Here is a 19,062-nt window from a genome sequence, read left to right on the forward strand (position 1 = left end):
AAATACACATGATCACATTATAACTTCAAAACTAATCTATAGCAATGCAGGTCAAAGAATGATTACATTGGGGAATCCATGCAGTTTTAAAATACAAAGGGACTCTTAGGAGAGTATTAGAAATATTTTAAGGGCTGGAGTGATAGCATAGCGGGTAGGGCATTTGCCTTGCACACGGCCAACCCAGGTTCGATTCCCAGCATCCCATATGGTCCCTGAGCATGACCAGGGGTAATTCCTGAGTGCAGAGCCAGGAGTGACCCCTGAGCATCGCTGGGTGTGACCCAAAAAGCAAAAAAATAAAAATAAAAATAGAAATATTTTAAATTTTTCTGTGAAAAGTGATGAGTTAAAGAAGACAATGAGCTGCATGATTAGATTAACTCATTTTTAAAAAATCATAATAGTAAATAACATGAAAAATAAAAGCACTGCATTTGATTTTATTTATACTACTACTGGCATTTTGTCTGAAAATACCCATTAAACCTTCTTTCCTCATGTAGGGTAGGGATCACCAAACATTTTCTGTAATGGAACAGATAGCAAATATTTTCAATTTTGCAAGTTAAATGCTCTCTATTTCAACTACTGGGTTCTACAGCTGACACAAAAACACCCATAACAATAAACAAGTGAGCAAGCACCAATGTGATCCACTGGCTGACATTTATTCTAAAGAAAGATCTATACTAAGGGCCCTGTCTTTTGTGTCTTTCTTTTATACGGTGCAACATTTTACCCACAGTACGTGCTAGCAAAATTAAACTGAAGGGAGTAAAAAAATATATATATATATGTGTATACATATATATATAATTTTTTCCTTCTAATCCCTTTCTCTTATGATGAAATCCATAGTCATCACCACTGTCTAAGTGTTTTCCAAAGTGGGCAATGCCAGCCCCCTGGGACAGGGGAGACTTTCTGTTGTTCAGAAAGTGGATTTCCATAGGGGTGCTGGGTTCCCCAGCTCTACCCTTGCAATTCTGGAGCAGTAGGCTACACATATCTGGGAACTTTTGGTTTAGGCAACGGTTTTAGTAAACAAACAAAGATCTTACATCTATTTAATGCTGACTTAAAATCAAATACATTAAATAATTTCATCATAATCATCATCATCATCATCATCATCATCATCATCATCATCATCCCGATGATCATCGAATTTCTCGAGTGGTCTCAGTAACATCTCCATTTGTCCATGCCCTGAAACTGGAGGTTCTTTCAGGGTCAGGGGAATGAGATCCAGCTTATTACTGGTTTTGGCATATTAATATGCTATGAGGATCTTGTGAGGCTCTCCCACGTGGGCAGGAAACTCCCAGTAGTTTGCCAGGATATCTCAGGGCTATAAGATATTGTGAAAAGCACGCTTCTGGGAGCTTGCTTTTAAGTCATTAAGTAATTTAAGTTAAAATAATGTAATTTTAAAATACCACCTTTACCAGTAAAACTTACTTTAAGATACCTATAAGCTATCAACATAAACTTTAAATCATATAATAAGGACGCAATCTAGCAAGTACTTAATGGTTTATCATGTAAATTGAGAAGTAAAATACCATTAAGATTGTTCCAGAACCCATTTTTTCCTAAAAGTCAAAATATTAACAATGAGCATATTACGAGTTAGAATTAGGTGATAGCTATAATTTAACAATTTATAATTTATATTTTAACAATTTATAATTAGAATTTATAATTTAACAATTTATAATTTATCAAAATGTCTTTTACAATGACACTACACTCTAATCGTACACATATTTTATTGAAAGTATTATATTGCAGGTTATTGACTATTTTTATGGCAGTAAAAAAGAAAAACAGTAGAGGGCAGCAATTCTATTCATAACCAAAATTTAACTTTCAAAAATCTAAAATACCTGAAATCTGAACAGGAGCCTCCTTCTAAAAGGGTCTCACACCTCTTTTAAAGCTGCTAGCTGATATAATTTTTTTTTTTTTTTTTTTTGCTTTTTGGGTCCCACCTGGCGATACACAGGGGTTACTCCTGGCTCTGCATTCAGGAATTACCCCTGGCAGTGCTCAGGGGACCATATGGGATGCTGGGAATCAAACCCGGGTTGGCCGCGTGCAAGGCAAACACCCTATCTGCTGTGCTATCACTCCAGCCCCTAGCTGATATAATTTTAATACAACACAGAATTAAGTAAAACTGTCCTGATCATAAATGTGAATACTTAATGAAAAACAGCCTCTATGCCCGAAAGCATGAGCTTTTATATTTGTAATTTTCAAAGCAATAAGACAAAACCATTCATCATTTCTCTGAAAATTATGACCCAGCATTCTATCAAGTAGATATCTGAAGCAAACAGTTGTTGAGAAGCCTCTGGACTCAGATATCTATTGCACAGACAATCATCCTCCTTACTCATATAGGATATCTACCCACTAAAAGAAGCATCACAGTTGCTATAGACATAAATTTCTGGCAACTAGAAGTTTGGGGATCTGTGTTAGTGGACCAAATATTAGCATAACACCACACAATCCAAAATACACGCTACAAAAGAGAAGGTAAATAAAGCACAATCAGATATAGGTAAAAGTGTTATTAAATCTCATCCTTTTCCAATTCCCTTTTCCTCCTACTTCCAGCTTGCCTTTATAATAAAACAGTACATACAGTACCTAAGCCACCCACAACCCCAGTACACTTGTCACTGAAAGTGTGAACAGGAAATATGCAACAAGGAAAACCAACAGAGTTAAAGACAGTGAATAATTCAGAAAAAACTTCTGTCAGGCTTTTTACTACTTAACAAATGATTAGCAGTAAATCCTAACAATTAGTAAAATCTTATATATGCTGGCCATTTCACACACTTGAAAGGTATTAACTCATTATTTTAAAACTCTATAAAGCAGATAGGACTATTATGTCCATTTTAAAAATGAGTAAAGTTAGAGAATTGACTTATCTGAGAATCATGTGATGGAACTCAAAAGCCTACTGGCAACAATGTTTTGCATTTTTGCCTAAAGAACTACAACTTTATTTGTGTATCTACTACAGAATGTGTACTCTGTGGAACTTTAAAAGTGAGAAAGTCACAACAAAAAACCTGTCAGGGTCAGAGAGATAGCCCAATGGACTGTGCATGCTTTGCATGCAGGATGCCCAGGTTTAATCCCTAGCGCCTTGTGGTTCCCTGAGCACCACTAGGTGTGTTCCCAAAGAAACAGAGAACAAAACAAAATATTTAAGTTATACTTCTTCATTTGGGAAGTCCAATTGCTAAAGAGAGAGACAGAGAGACAGTAGTGCTTGAAAAAAAATGATCCCGTTGTTCCACCAAATTCTTTTTCCAATTCCTACACTATAGCAAAGATTAGTAACTATTATTATTATTATTATTACTTTGCAATGCACAGGGGTTACTCCTGGCGGTGCTTGGGAGACTGTATGGGATGCTGGGAATCGAACCAGGTTGGCCACATGCAAGGCAAACACCCTACCCACTGTGCTATTGCTCCAGCCCCAAAGATTATTAATTGATAACAATATTCTCTCAACCTAGTGAAATTCTCCACATAGCTCTGGGGGATCCAACCACCAGATTGGGCATAAATACATCAGTATCATTTAGTCAAAGGAAAGTAATTTTTAGTTAACATGAAACAAAGGACAAGGCAAAATTTATAAAACGTATCAAATATGTCTTTGATTACACGAAGAACTAAAAACAACTCAAGAAATTAATTTAAAATCTGCTGCTCAGGGCTGGGAATCATACTCTTCTCTTATTGGGAGTTCATACCAGCAAGCTGGTCTATTCTCTAATTGGGAGTTCTATTCTCTTATTGGGAGTTCATACCAGCAAGCTGGGAAAAAACGTGTAAAGATAAACTTACCAGCATACCTACTGGGCAGAAAACATTCACTGAGGTATATCTCTTATTTACAAGATGTTTATAATACTGAAACACTATCTCAAATTAGCTAAACTGACTTTAAAATTTAAATTAAAAAATAAATAAACAGGGGCTGGAGTGATAGCACAGCAGATAAGGTGTTTGCCTTGCATGTGGCCAACCTGGGTTCGATTCCCAGCATCCCATATGGTACCCTGAGCACTGCCAGGGGTAATTCCTGAGTGCAGAGCCAGGAGTAACCCCTGTAAATCGTCGGGTGTGACCCAAAAAGCCCAAAAAAAAAAGAGAACAAATTACACCCCTCTTTTTAAGAGCTCAAAGCAGATGCAGTGAAAGAGGAAAGTTGAACTAGATATTAAAACATATTAAAAAGCTTCAATAAAGCACTTCAAGTTGGCTCATAAAGAGGCACAAAACAGGAAATAGAATCAAATAAATAATGGAATTGTCCGGAGGATCTCAGTTCAGTAGGAATAAGAGCACTTTAGTAAATAACAGTAGAAAAAATGGATAGCCACATGGAAAAAAATGTTATAATATCCACAACATTATTCATCAGATAATCTTCAAATAACCAAAGATTTAAAATGAAATACTACTTAATACATACCAAAAGAATACCTGTATGAGTGGTACATGGAAGTTCTTACTATGATGTCAAGTTTAAAAGAGAGGAAAGGAGAGAGGACAAAAAGGGATTGAGCTAACAGTAACAACACGAGAACATGTGGAAAAACTGCAACTCATATACAGACAATGGTTAATTGTCCTGTATTATATAAGGTGTTCCAAAAAACTGGAAAAAAGGCCAGTAGCCCAACAGAAAAGGTATAAGATACAATAAACCTTTCTAAAAAAGAGAAAAACACTTAATTAAAACCACATTTGTACACGGTTTCTCACCCAACAAATTGGCAAAAATACAAAACTTTGAAAACACATCTTGTTGACATCATTGCATGGAAAAAGTCATTCTCATAGTGGTGGCAAAGTTCCTCCAAAGGAAGTGAACCTGGCAACAGCTATCAAAATAAGAGATATATTTACTATAAGCCTGCAATCCTACCTAGTGCATGAAGATGTACCTGGACAAATATAAATGATATACATGAGTGTGTATTACTAGGACTGATTAATTATAAGAGTAAAAAGTTTAAAATGATGGCATCAGATTCGATCCCCAGTATCCTATATGGTCCCTGAACCCGCCAGGAGTGATTTCAGAGTGCAGAGCCAGGAGGAACTCCTGAGCACCACCAGGTGTAGCCTAAAAACAAAACAAACAACAACAACAAAAACCCTAAAACTATAGTATCCAACAAAACTATGCCATATTTCAAATTTTTATTATGTATAGAATGATAATAACTGATAAATCATAACATAATTAAAATGAAATTGAGAAATGATATGGTATACAGTTTTCAACTTTCTCAAGGTATGGTATAGAGTGTTCAACTGTCATTGAACATTTAAAGACCATGTTTGGATAAATTAAGTCCACACAATAAAATATTATATTTCTATTAAAATGAATGAGAAATCACAAAAAACCCTCCATAAATGGGCAAACTTTCAAGATAATATCAATCTAATCCACCAGGGCAAAAGATTACTAAATATAAAACACATTTTCCCACTATAGCACTGTAGTTCCGTTGTTCATCGATTTGCTCAAGCGGGCACCAGTAACGTCTCCATTCTAAGACTTGTTGTTATTATTTTTGGCATATCGAATATGCCACGGGTAGCTTGCCAGGCTCTGCCGTGCAAGTGGGATACTCTTGGTAGCTTGCCGGGCTCTCCAAGAGGGATGGAGGAATCGGCCGCATGCAAGGTAAATGCCCTACCTGCCATGCTATTGCTCCAGCCCCTTAATTTTTATCTTACTGGTTCCCTGTGTAAAGAAAGAAAGAAAATTAGAAGCTCCTAATTCTTTTGTTTATGTTTTGTTTCTGGGCCACACTCTGTTCAGGGGTAACTCCTGGCTGTGTGCAGGAACAGCTCCTAGCGGTGCTCAGGGGATCCGCATGAGATGCCAGGGATCAACCCTGGGTGGGTCAGGAGCAAGTCAAGTGCCCTACCTGCTGTACTATCTCTGCAGCCCAAATGTTATTTCAATTAATCAAAATTTTAAATTCTGATCCTGTCAAATTAGTCATATTTTAAGTGCTAGGTAGTTTCCTAAAGTGTAGGCAATTCCTGACACCCTTCCCCTTTCAACAAGGGGGTTATGGGGGTGATAGCAGCCTGAGGTGCGACTGATTGGTAGATGCTTTCTGTTTGTTTACTTAAAGAAGGGAGATTTCCAAGGGTGCACCACTTTGTTTCTGAAGGGAGGCAGTAAGCCAGATAAATTTGGGAACCTGTGTGCTAGTGGATAAAATAGTCTGGAATAGTCACAAATATCTAAGATTTGCACTACAAAGAGTTCTAGTGAATGATGCTAAAATTGTTAGCATTTTGAAGTCTAAAATGTGGAACTTGGGTCTACAAAACAAAGGATTTGTCTTTTCTAGATTAAGTATAAGCCACAAGTCCACTCTTTATATATACTGTTGAAACAAATAGATATTAAAATAACTAGCATCCAACTTAAGCATCAAGGCATGATATATTCCACCCCCACCAAAAACTTAGGAACAGGTGTAAGCCACTAGAAGATATGCCACTTTCTGGATCCTGCTGAACTAACTATAAAGATAAATTTCAGTGACAATTTTCCCGGGTATTAACATATAACCATACTCAAAATAGGATTTCAAATGCATCACAAGGGCCAGGCAGATAGCTCCAAGGGCCAGAGTACAGGCTTTGCATGAGGGAGCCCCAGGTTTGATGTACCAAGTAGAATGTACCCAAACGCTTCCCTTCCGTCTCCGTCACCGTGCGCGCGCGCACACACACACACAGAAAGCATTAAAGAAGAAAACAGTCAATACCTGTTTTCCATCCACAAGTTTAGAATATCTATGCCAAAGATTCATTTGCTTAACCTACTAATAATTAATGAGCACACACTTGGGCAGGCAACAGGGATACTGTGGCTAATACATCAGTCTTGCTTATCTAAAGCTTATTGTACAGTGAGAGAAACATATCTTAACAGTCACATAAAAAAGTGATATGCTATCTGTTACTAAGGAAAAATAGTTGGAAAAACTATTAGGCGGGTAGATAGTCATTAGTTAATCTGGACATCATAGAAGAGTTTCCTGAGATCACTTACAAGCTGCAGTGTGAAGGGGAGTCGAAGTCAAGGAAAAGGACCTGCATAGAAGAAATTCTTCTACATGAAGATTTCAAAACAGGAAACACAATAACCTGAAAGGGCTGTGGGGGGTTGAGGGAGTGGAATGGCCAGCTAACAAAATTATTAAAAACCTACTCTGCAATTTCTAAAACTCAGATATTGTCAATTCCTTAATTGGAAAGGACCCTTAACTATCAATATACTTCAAATACTGCCCTACATGCACTTAGCAGACTCCAAGCCTTGGCAAATAAGCTAATAAAAATAAGAATTAATACAAGCTATCACAGAATCTCCTTAAATATGAAAGCTATTTCTTTTTTTTTTCTAAGATTTTAATCAAGAATTGGGGGATTAAAAAAAAAAAACTTTCCTTTTTTTCCCAAGGTCTTTCTTTCTTTTGCCTACTAAACCTGCTAAATGATCCTAAAATGAATATAGACAAAGAACATCCCATTTCTACTTGACCATAAACAGCATAACAAAAGATGAAGAATGATATACATTCTACTGTAAGAAGTTCTGGCTGGCACCCAGAACTATACGGTGTTCTCAGAAGTTAAGGACACAGGAAACCTCTACAGTAAAGAATATAATGCCCTGTGAGCACACAGAGTTCTTTATTTCTAACAACACTCTCAGTCACTCATACTGGACTTCATATGCTTTGAGTTAATTTTTCTAATAGTGGTAACAAGCCTGACAAAAATCACCCTTCTGTCTGGCCCTACCCAATCTGAGTTCCACTCCAACTTATACTGTAGTGTTGCAAAGAGCTAGCTAAGAAAACAAGGATTTACAAACACAAAAATAAGTATAATTTAGAAAGACATTACACGAAAAAGCACAAAATACTGCATCATAGCTGATTAAACTTCATAAAAATCTGTCTGTATACTAAGAAAAATAAAAAATACACCATAATAGAAATATACTCAGTAGATCGTGCCCCCCCTGTAAAATATCTAAATTCAGAACATTTTTAAAATTCAAAGAGGAAGTACTTTTCATTTTCACTGAGGCAAAACTATAATTACATGAGTTTAAAACATATTACTTAGAAAAGGAATGTAACTATTTATGATTGTCTTAAATTAGTAAATGGCATTAATACTACTGTAAATGGAGGCAAAGATTTGGCAGTTTAGTAGCAGTGATGATTCAGTCATCACATCTCACAACCTAGTCATTTGCAAACGTTTTAAAATAAGAGTCTTCATTGTGAAGAACCTCGTTATGGGAGGAATAAAAAACTAATCATCATTGCTTGAGCTCAGCCCACATGCCTGTTCTTAAGAGTATCCATGGTAGCAGTGATGCAACATGCCTACCTAGCTCACTGTGCCTCCACAGTGGGAGAGAAGGGAGGCGGATGATGAAAATGATTTCACTTGGAAGGTGTTTTATAGAATTATATCAACTACACCATCAATCTTTAAAGAACATATAAGACCTTATCTCTCTAGATAAGAAAAAAGAGGAAAGATTCAAGGGGGAGAAGACACTATAGAGTGTGCTTTAACTGTTAAAAAAAATTAAGAATTCTGCTCTTCCTATGTTAGTTACTGGTTACAGGTTATGAAAATCCAATGGGTTCTATTTCTAATAACAGAAATTATTTCAATTTCTATGTTTCAGGTTCCCTAATACCCATTCTACCTGTTTTTCTGTATTTGCTTTAACAATTACATAATAAAAATTTTACTTTAAAAACTTTAGAATACTGATCACAGATGATTTTTAAAATAGCTCCTTTCCTTGAAAATACAAAGATACTTTATTTACAAGAATTGGGCATTTCAAGTAGCCTTGTTACAATATAAATAAAAGCAAAAGTGAGTTTAGTGATAGAACGGGAGACCTACACACACAGACCACCATGAAAGGAAGAGGAGGGGCCCACACCTGTTTCCCAAGCCCACAGGCCCTTGCAGCATTCTAACAAGGGTTCAGTAAAACAGCTTAACTAGTGATGCCCAGAAGACTACAGTTACAGACACTCAAGGAGCTGCTGATGGATGTGTCTGTGTCCCATCAAAAACTATTAACTCTGTGAGTCACAAGCAAACAAAATTAATTCCCATCAGTTTCCTGCTCTTCCTCTTCTGTTGAGAAAGAACTGATTATAAGATGGTACTTTCAAAATTATAAATTTACCTCAACTATTACTGAACATAATTTAAAAATCTCAATTCCATCCAATAATCACTGTCACAGAACCTGATAGAAATAAAACCAAAGAAGCAAACTATTTCATATTTTAAACACTGATATAAGAATTTTAAACATAAGCTCAAGGAATCTTATGCAATTATCCAATGCCCAAACCAGATTCTTAAAAATTAAAAAAAGCCAAACTTAGTAAGTGGTGCACTCTGAGGACAATAGGTGAAACATTCTCTAAATAAGTACTCTATGGAGTCCTGGTGTAAGTTTAATCATCGCTCCAAAGGTAGGATAATCAGAAATGACCATTTTCTTTAAAAATAACTGTTTGCAATAGATGAAAGGGTGCAGAAAGCACTGTCAAAATGAGATACACTTTCAATGAGCATAATATGTTGGGAGAGAAAACAGAGAACCCTGAGAATATATTTTGAAGATTTAATTATAAAATACCTTAGAAAACTCTGTTATTAGAAGAAAACACTTCCCATAAATCTCAGGAGGAAAATATATACATTTAATACATGACTCTTAGCTATCTGAAATATTTTGAAATATTACCTTTTCTAAGGGATATGTTAAGTATCACACAGACTGGGATATCTATTTTCAAATATAATAACAATGCTTATACTTTACAGACACATTATAAACAAAAGAGTCTCAGGTGCTGTGAGACTCAGCACAACACAGAAATGTAAGAAAGCATATTGCATCTTACCTTTGTGGTCACAATGCACAGGCAATCCATTACTCTGACATTACAGTATTTTATACATAAAGCAGTTTATTGAAAATTATTTTAAGCTGCCTATATGAATAAAAAACTGACATTAAAAAAAGTTGTGAGGTAAAAACCACAGATGAAAAGTTATAGCTGTGAAAAGATCTCTTCAGGATCCATTCTTAGAGGTAGCAATTTTCCTACTATCTGAAGTACAAGAAACGGGAATGTATCACGTGCCCTACAATCTTCTTTATGTAATCTGTATCTGAAGAACTTGAAATTATCCCACAAAACACCGTGGAAGATGTCAGGGCTTACTCCGTAAGAGTTCACTGCTGCTTCACATGCTATTTCATTAATCCCTCTTTCCAAGATAGGAGCTTGACAGTGAATCATCTGATGAAATGCTGCACAGAGGTTTCACCGATATAAATTTAAATATGCTTCTCCTTGATTGCTATAGTCTAGATATTCAAAAGAAAACTACATAAAAAAAAATCACTGGAAAAAAATGCAAGCAAACATTTCTTCCACTAAACCTTTTCAGCAACTGCAGCCTGCAAAGTAATGACTTTCTCAGGCAGTAATGAATGGAATATTCCATGTGGTAATTTTAGAAAGGGGAGAAGGAAGAACAAAATGCAATGATTTTGAATATTATCTCTGAAACTTACCTCTTCAGATTTTTACCAAAAATGACGTGTTAGTAATAATTTTAGTGTCTCACTATATTCATTTTACCTAATCTCTTTAAAAAGAATGAACAACACAAAAAGATAATTATAACTATGTACCATTTCAAACTCAAGATGACTGTTTTTAACCCAGAAGTACCCTAACTTTGTGAATTCATGATCTGTCCTTAAAAATCACTGGCAACAGAGCTACATAGGCTAACATGGGGAGAAGCACAGAGATACAACTGGCTGTCAATCACATAATTTCCAGCCACACTCTCTGTCAAACTATAGTAACTGAAAGTGTTGGCTGCAATTTCTATCCAAGTTTCCTCATAATCTAAAGGCATTAAAATACTCTCTAGTCAGGTATACAGATAGTCACAATATTCTAGACTAGTTCAGTATGATTTAAACCTTTACTAACATTCCCACAGATAGTGGACAATGGGGGAGCCAGACAGTCCAAGGGCACGGCCTTGTACTTGGAGACCCTGGCACTACATATGGTTTCCCTGAACATCACCAGCATTGTTGAGCACAGAACCAGGAGCAAGCCCTACGTACAACCAGATATGGTACAAAGAACAAAAAAGGATAATGAAGGGAGATGCATGCTGAAAGTAGACTAGAGATTGAACAGGATGACCACTCAATACCCCTATCTCAAACCACAACACCAAAAAGGAAAGAGAGATATCAAATTGAAATGCCCCGCCGCAGAGGCAGGGTGGGGTAGGGGGATGGGACTGGGGGGGGTGGGAGGGATACTGGGTTCATTGGTGGTGGAGAATGGACACTGGTGGAGGGATGGGCGCTCAAACATTGTATGAGGGAATAACAAGAACAAAAATGTGTGAATCTGTAACTGTACCCTCACTGTGACTCACTAATTAAAAAATAAATTTAAAATATTTTTAAATAAAAGGATAATGGGGGGGCTGGAGCGATAGCACAGCGGGTAGGGCGTTTGCCTTGCACGCTGCCGACCCAGGTTCGAATCCCAGCATCCCATATGGTCCCCTGAACACCGCCAGGAGTAATTTCTGAGTGTAGAACCAGGAGTAACCCCTGTGCATCGCCGGGTGTGACCCAAAAAGCAAAAAAAAAAAAAAAAAAAAAGATAATGAAGTGGGGGAGAGAGGAAACAATGGACAAACATCTGTCCCAACATGGGACACCAATAGAAGAAAAAACTTTTTCACAAGTAGAAAGCACATGCAAAGGCAGTGGCAAAAGGTTTTTGTCATTTTGGTAGTGGTAGAGGTCAAGTCTTTCTTTGTACACTAAAAGCATAAACATGAACACCATTATTGTAACTATGTTAACAACAATTAGAAAAAAACAACAACTTGTAGCAGCAAATGCCACAAAAATCAGAAGGGTAAAGATCTAAAATGACAATTAAGAGGGACAGATGTTCTTTATTCTTTACCAACAAATTGCTAATAATAACTATACAACACTTTGACATGATTCATTTCTTTAAAAATCTACTAGGTATTGTGCACTCAATATTTGTGCCAAACTCTGGTCTACATTTTATGTAGGTTATTCTCTCTTTTTTTTTTTGGTTATTCTCTTTTATATAAGCAATATATGAGGTGAATTATGTTGTCATCTCTACTTTATGTGTGATAAAATTAAAGGAAGAGAAATTTAGCAATTAGCCATATATAATACAATGTTGTGCAATACATGTGTATGAACAAACATGAAAAGAGGTAACAGAATGATACGTACATATGGCTCACTTTAAATGTACCTTTAAATTATCCTTATAATCTGAGAATTCTTAAACAAAATAATGGGGGAAAGAGAGTCAGTTACTGTAGAGAAGGAAGGTTGGGAACCTGGTGACAGGATATTAGGAATGAGCAGGCAAAAATGAAAAACAGGAAACTACTTCTCCAAGGCTTGCCGACAAAAAGGTGAGCTATAAGGTCCTACCAAGAGGAAGTTTTTCTACTTGTTTTTCTTTTAATACATTCTATAGAATACACAGAAGATGGGAACAGTGAACCAAGAGGTTACAAACAATATGCGAAGAGGGGACAGTTCTAAGAGAGGAAAAGATCAAGATAATGAGAGAAGCTCTTGTACTACTTGAAAAGTGGCTTTTATATCATTGAAAACTATTTCTATAAAGAGAGGAATTTCTGCAATCAGTATGTCTCATTTTAAACAATGCCCATAAAGGACCTGTTTTTTAAGAGCACATCAATACTTTAATACTCAAAATAGTATAGACACAGACAGAATAGTCAAAATTACCCAAATCAGTTTCTGAAAATAAAATACAACCAAAATTTCTAATTCAAGATTAATCGGAGATGCCTTCTTGCAGAACATAAAATTACACCCACTGTGGCATACTTAAGCTTTTAACAGAGACTTTTTATTTTCTCAGTAACTGTGTAATATTTTGCCAAGTTTTCTCCTAAATTAACAGCTTGGCATAATATGGCAGTTGTTTCAACTCTCTTGCATTTTATTTCACTTCCATTTCAAAGTCATTGGTTTGGGTGCATGTTCTTCAGTTCTAGCACTAACAACTCATTTAAAACACTGGGATAAGACTCTTAAGACAAACACAAGAGCATGCTACAGCAAATGTAAAGAAACAGCACAGCAGCTTTCAAAATCTCTTGCAGACATCTCCTTCATAACGATGACTCATTAAGTGCCAGGGCTGGTGGCACTGCCATGGGCTGCCGCCTAAACAAACCAACATTTCACTTCTACCAATTTTGATCTTCATTTAGATCTTTTTTTTTTTTTAAATTAAGAGACCTTTGGCAATGAGGTTATGCCTTAGTCCATTTTTTTTCCATTTTATTTTTCCAGCACAACTGGAATTATTTATATGAAGTAAATGAAGTATAAATGAGGTGGGAGAGCATTAAGAGAGGAGTCTCAGTAGGATCGTACATCCCAATCTCATAAAGAAATAGAGCTTTATCTGCTAAGATAAAGCAGATTAAGTTTGCTAAGAATCAAAGCATCAAGAACAGGACTCTTGAGAATGCTAATAAAGGAAATAGGAAAAGGAGTCAACCACCAATATGAGATATGGACCAGTAGCATTTCAAAATTCTAACGATTCATGAAACTGTACTGTAAAATCTTTTTCCAGCTATCTTATAAAGTTCACAGTAAAGACTGGAGTGGTAGTCACCTTCAAGGATTTAAAATTGTATTATAGATAGACTGGAACAATAGCACAGCAGGTAGGGCTCTTGCCTTGCATGCAGCCAACCTGGGTTCGACTCCTTCATCCCTCTCGGAGAGCCTGCAAGCTACCGAGAGTATTCCGCCCGCATGGCAGAGCCTGGCAAGCTACCCGTGGCCTATTCAATATGCCAAAAACAGTAACTAGTCTCACAATGGAGATGTTAGTGGTGCCCGCTTGAGCATATGGATGAACAATGGGATGACAGTGGTACAGTGCAGTGCTATTATAGATAGTAAAGTAACAAGTATACCATGATTTCATATGGATTGATAAAAGGCATTACAGAGACACAGCTGACCTGTTTGCTCCCAGGCATCAATCCCAGGCATCCTATATATATGGTCCCGAGCACTACCCGGAGTAATTCCTGAGCTCAAAACCAGGAAGAGCCCCTGAGCACTGCCAGGTGTGCCCACTACTCCCCCCCAAAAAATTAACTTTAAGGAAAATATCTTTGTTGACAGAAGAAAACATGATGACAGTATAGATGAAAGACCATGATGTTTCACTTGTTTTCAAGAGAGTAAACAAACATAAACAGACATAAAAGTATATCTGTGATCATGTACAAAGTGTATATATAAATGTATATATATATTAGTAGTATGTACAGTGTGTATATATGCATGTATGTGTAGATCTACAGATATGCATGTATGATGTGGGTATGTGAGTGCAGAGAATAAGCACATGTAACAAAATGAAAGTCGACTGTATCACCATGTAATTTTTCTGTAGGTATGTTTATTAAAATAATTTTTAAAGAGACAGAAGGGGCCAGAGAGAGTGTGAGACTCACTCATCAGAGACCCCGGTACAATCCTTAATTAAAAAATTAAAAATCTTAAAATAAATGGAAACCTTAATTGGAACTGACCTATCTTCAAAAGACTTGCTGAGTCTTATATAGAAATGCTACCATAAAGAATAGCTTTCAATAGTGAATTGGTTTTCTTTCAGAAAAATGCCAGAGCATTAAGCTAAATGATTAAAATTAATTTTTTTATCTTGCTTTTTTATATTTAAAATTTTAAAAGCTAAATTTAAAAGCTTCCTATTCTCTGAAAAGGATCACATTTGAAGTCTGTCTAGTGTTAACATAAGAAAACAATTTTGGGATAAAATGCCTGAGTTTTTCCTACAAGCACAAATCCAATAATCTGTCTCTGGTCACTATAGTTTGTAAATATTGTAAATATTGCTATCAGGCCAAGTGCCTAAGGAAGAAGATAAACAGTGACAGAGGAATGTCAGGTAACAAATAAGAACAATAAACTAGACAGATGTGGAAAGATGGCTAAAGCACAATGAGCATTTGCAGAAAAACAAAGTTGCAGAAGCTAAAACTAATACAATAGCTTAATATGACTACCTGCAGGGTTTGTTGTTTTGTTTTGTATTTTTTAATCATAGCTGGCTCTGTATGAAGGGGATCAAATAAGGTGCTGGATTTCGAATCTAGAACCTCAGCCACAGCTGCATGCTAGGTGAAGGAAGAATCCTAATCTTTTTCTATCTCTTTGGCTCCCTACTTGTGGAGTTTTAAAATACTAGATAGAGGCAAAGAAGAATTTTAGTATTTCAGTGAATGTAGCTGCTTAAAGGAATTCATTCACATGTTGAAAGTTTCTACAATTATTTTTTCAAATTTTTCTGATGTTTCTTAAAATCAGTTCCTTCCTTTTATTACTTTACTATATTTTCAATTTTCTAGGTAACAAATCCAGCTACCAAGAAGTTATTAAAGAAATGTTTGCCTTGAAGTCTCAAGTTTTCAGTTCTAATCACAGTGTTTCAATAATGTGAACTTGGGTAATTACATTCCCAAACCAAAATTTGCTTAATTTTACCTGGGACTATCAGCTCCAATTACTAAAGAAAAAAATCTGGCTTCCCTCATCTTTAGAAACAGCATAGAGCAAGAATCCATGATCCTATGACTTGAAAATTACTATATAAATGTGCCTCTGAAAACTGTACAACTTAAAATTCCTACAAAAAATGTAAATACTTTTAAAAACAACTGTACTGCATTCACTTTAACATATTAGTACCATAGAATGTGATGTCTCAAGACTTTATTTGACCAGTCTTGGGGTGGAAGACTGAAACCGGACGCTGAGCTACCCGCCTCTGCACTCTGGCTTCTCAGAGCAAAAGCTTGTGCCTCTGCCCTCTTGTCCACATCTCATCCTCTCTGCTCCTCACTGGGGGTTTTCCTGTTAACCATGAAACCAGATACCATATACCCCGCATCTATGAATGCACAACTGGGAAGTGCAAGAGAACTGGTGCCCATTAGACGATGAAAAGAAAAACACACACACACAAAATTTTTCTCTTTTCTTGAAAGCAGTATACATGGCAAAATGAATATGAATAGACATGAAAAGGTAATTATCAATTGTTAATCTTATTAACATTCAAACATGACAACACACAAGCTACCAATATAATGGTAAACTTTAAAAACAGCAATAAAGGTTGGTAAATACGCAGAACAGCTGACACTAGCACACACTTGTTTCAAATATGATTCCCATATTAAGGGACATTACGGACATAATGCAAAGTTTAAGCTTGCTTATTTCCAACCTTGTCAATGAGAAACACTAGGTAAGGACAGAAAATTTCAGCTAGAAGAAATAAGTCATCTGGGAATACACATTGATGCACAGACTTCAGAATTTTGTTCACTGCGTATGTTAGTTAGGTTATATTTTCCCACACAACTTTTCATCCAGTTTCAGGTAACTACCCCTCCCTGCCAGCACTTCATTAATAACTCATTAGTTGAAACTCTGACACATATTCCAAAAGCAAACATTTACATTTTCCCATGTAACAGGACATATTTAATGTGGTATTTAGGAATTATTTCTTTAACATTTAACGTGTAAAACTGTGTTGTCCTTTTATTTTGTGTGTGTATGAAGCTCACTAAATTCTGAGTGTGCTCAGTCACTAATCCCATTTTATCCATAAGTCCTGCAGCATTTATTGTATAATTCTGCACAATATGGGAATTTTTCAAACATACACATTCTGCTACAGAACTTACTACAATGTAAAAAACCATTCAAAGCAGCACAAACCCCAAACTGGAAATAACCCAAATAGTCATCAATAGTAAAGTGGATCAATACACTGTGATGTTTCATAAAACAAAAATATTACAGCTTTATTACACACAACAATAATAAATCACCACCATGGACAAAATTTCTCAATTAAGAAAATATAAACTAGAGATAAGAGTACATACTGTATAAGTCTGCTAAAATGTATTTTTAAGAAGCAAAGCTAACTTATGGTGTCAGAAATTAGGATGTACCTTTGAGAAAGAGTAAGTAATGAACAGGAAAAGGGATAATTCTGGAACAGTATTATAGTATTTATTAAACTGAGATATAATGTAAAAAACATGAAACTCACTGAAAGCATATGTTTTGGTATATTTTAAAAGTATATTCAGTAATCAACCAAGGTATCTAATTTCAGAACCCAACAGCAGTCATTCCATTTCCTGACCAAGTATATTTACAATGCAGTAATTCATCAAGCTATCTACATGATATATGCATTTTTATGTATACTGTAGTCTGCATATACTTTAGAACTAGTAAACTGTTTAACCAAGAACCACAGTAACTGTGAAATGGAAACTTTAAATTAACATTTTAAAAATCCACTTCAAATAGACTAAGTTTAGAATGAATAATAATGAAAGGGAATGGCAATGACCCAAGAGAAAGTGGTGAAAGACAGTCATAAAAGAGAAAAACAAAGATAAAAACATTAAAAACATTAAAGAGACATAAAGCGTTGTTAAAGAGAAACATTGTGTTAAGAGGTCTCAAACCCAAACCTTTCCAACGCCAAACTTTGGACCTACTGACCCATCTCCAGAAAGGTTTAATCACGTGATCCTTTATAGTCCATAAACACAGAACTCTTAGGATAAATACAGCAACTATACTGCCTATGAATGCAAAGCTACATTTTGTTTTTTGGAAAGAATATAGCAGAATAAAACCTTTTCAAAATACATTTCTCCATCTAATTATGACACAGATGGAATCTCATTGCATGAAGTACTTTTTTAAGAGTCTAAAGCAAATAATTCAAACAGTAAACCAGACACATTTTAAGATGGGCAGCAGATTCTGAACTTTCAAAAGTATTTTTCTTTTCAGATTTTTTTCGAGGTAGTTTTTACTGACTGAAACTTAGGAAGATGTAAGAGAAGGAAGAGAAATGTGTGTTCAAGAGAGAATACACCTTCTCCAGACCAAAAATAAGCAACAACGAAGCACACAGACAAGCGAGCGAGACATGTGTTTGAGGGAGAACATGGGCTTGAAGAGCAAGCCACAAAGTAGTTTTAATGCTATCTCCTTTACTCCATCACTTAAGAGTCTACTCAGGTTAAACTGCTAGAACAGCTCCCATACACTGATCACGAAGACGCGCTTTCAGCTCGAGCGGCCTTACCTCTGTGCTAGGGCTAAGGCTGCTTGGCAGTGTTTGGGAAGTCACAGTAGTGCTGGGAAGGCTCGACGCCTCCCAGGTGTTCACAGGCTGTGCTGGGTCAGACTGCTTCACGCGATCTACGCATTTGGGATTATCCAGTAAGGTCACTTCATAAAATTCTTGAATATCTAGAAGGAAAGAAAAAATAATTATTTCTTTACATTAAACTATGCACTGCTAAAATAACAACTAGCAAAAAAACATTTACCCTTTTAGTACACTAAGTCCAAACAACATAAACAATATTTACTCATTTTAGGTCACAATCATATCAGAAATCTGTACCACAAAGTGTAAACGTCACAGGCTTTTTTTATACTTCAAAATAACTGCTCAGTTTATTTTGTTTTGGGGGCCACATCTGGCAGGGCTCAGGGCTTACTCCTGGCTCTGCACTTAAGGATCACTCCTGGTAGGGCTAGGGCTAGGGGGACTACGTGGGGTGCCAGGGATCAAATCTGGGTCAGTCACAGACAAGGCAATCGTCCTACCCACTGTACTATCTCTCCAGTCCATAAGTGCTGGGTTTAATCCCTGCTCTATCATCAAGTAGCTACATGTT

General features: G+C 36.2%; 1 protein-coding gene across 17 annotated transcripts in view; it reads right to left on the bottom strand.

Annotated features, from left to right (window-relative positions):
• Window positions 1-19,062, bottom strand: part of DLG1 (discs large MAGUK scaffold protein 1) — a 185,107-nt gene that overhangs the window by 150,898 nt on the left and 15,147 nt on the right. For 16 of the 17 annotated variants that reach the window (XM_055124442.1, XM_055124457.1, XM_055124456.1 and 13 more), the window contains exon 4: window positions 18,462-18,628. In XM_055124442.1, coding sequence (XP_054980417.1) covers window positions 18,462-18,628 — 167 coding nt within the window. Of the gene's footprint in view, window positions 1-10,049; window positions 10,614-18,461; window positions 18,629-19,062 lie in introns of those variants that run through there. The other variant, XM_055124460.1, reaches the window with a different exon arrangement.

This window comes from Sorex araneus, chromosome 2 (assembly GCF_027595985.1).
Source record: "Sorex araneus isolate mSorAra2 chromosome 2, mSorAra2.pri, whole genome shotgun sequence".
Classification (NCBI taxonomy): Eukaryota; Metazoa; Chordata; class Mammalia; order Eulipotyphla; family Soricidae; genus Sorex; species Sorex araneus.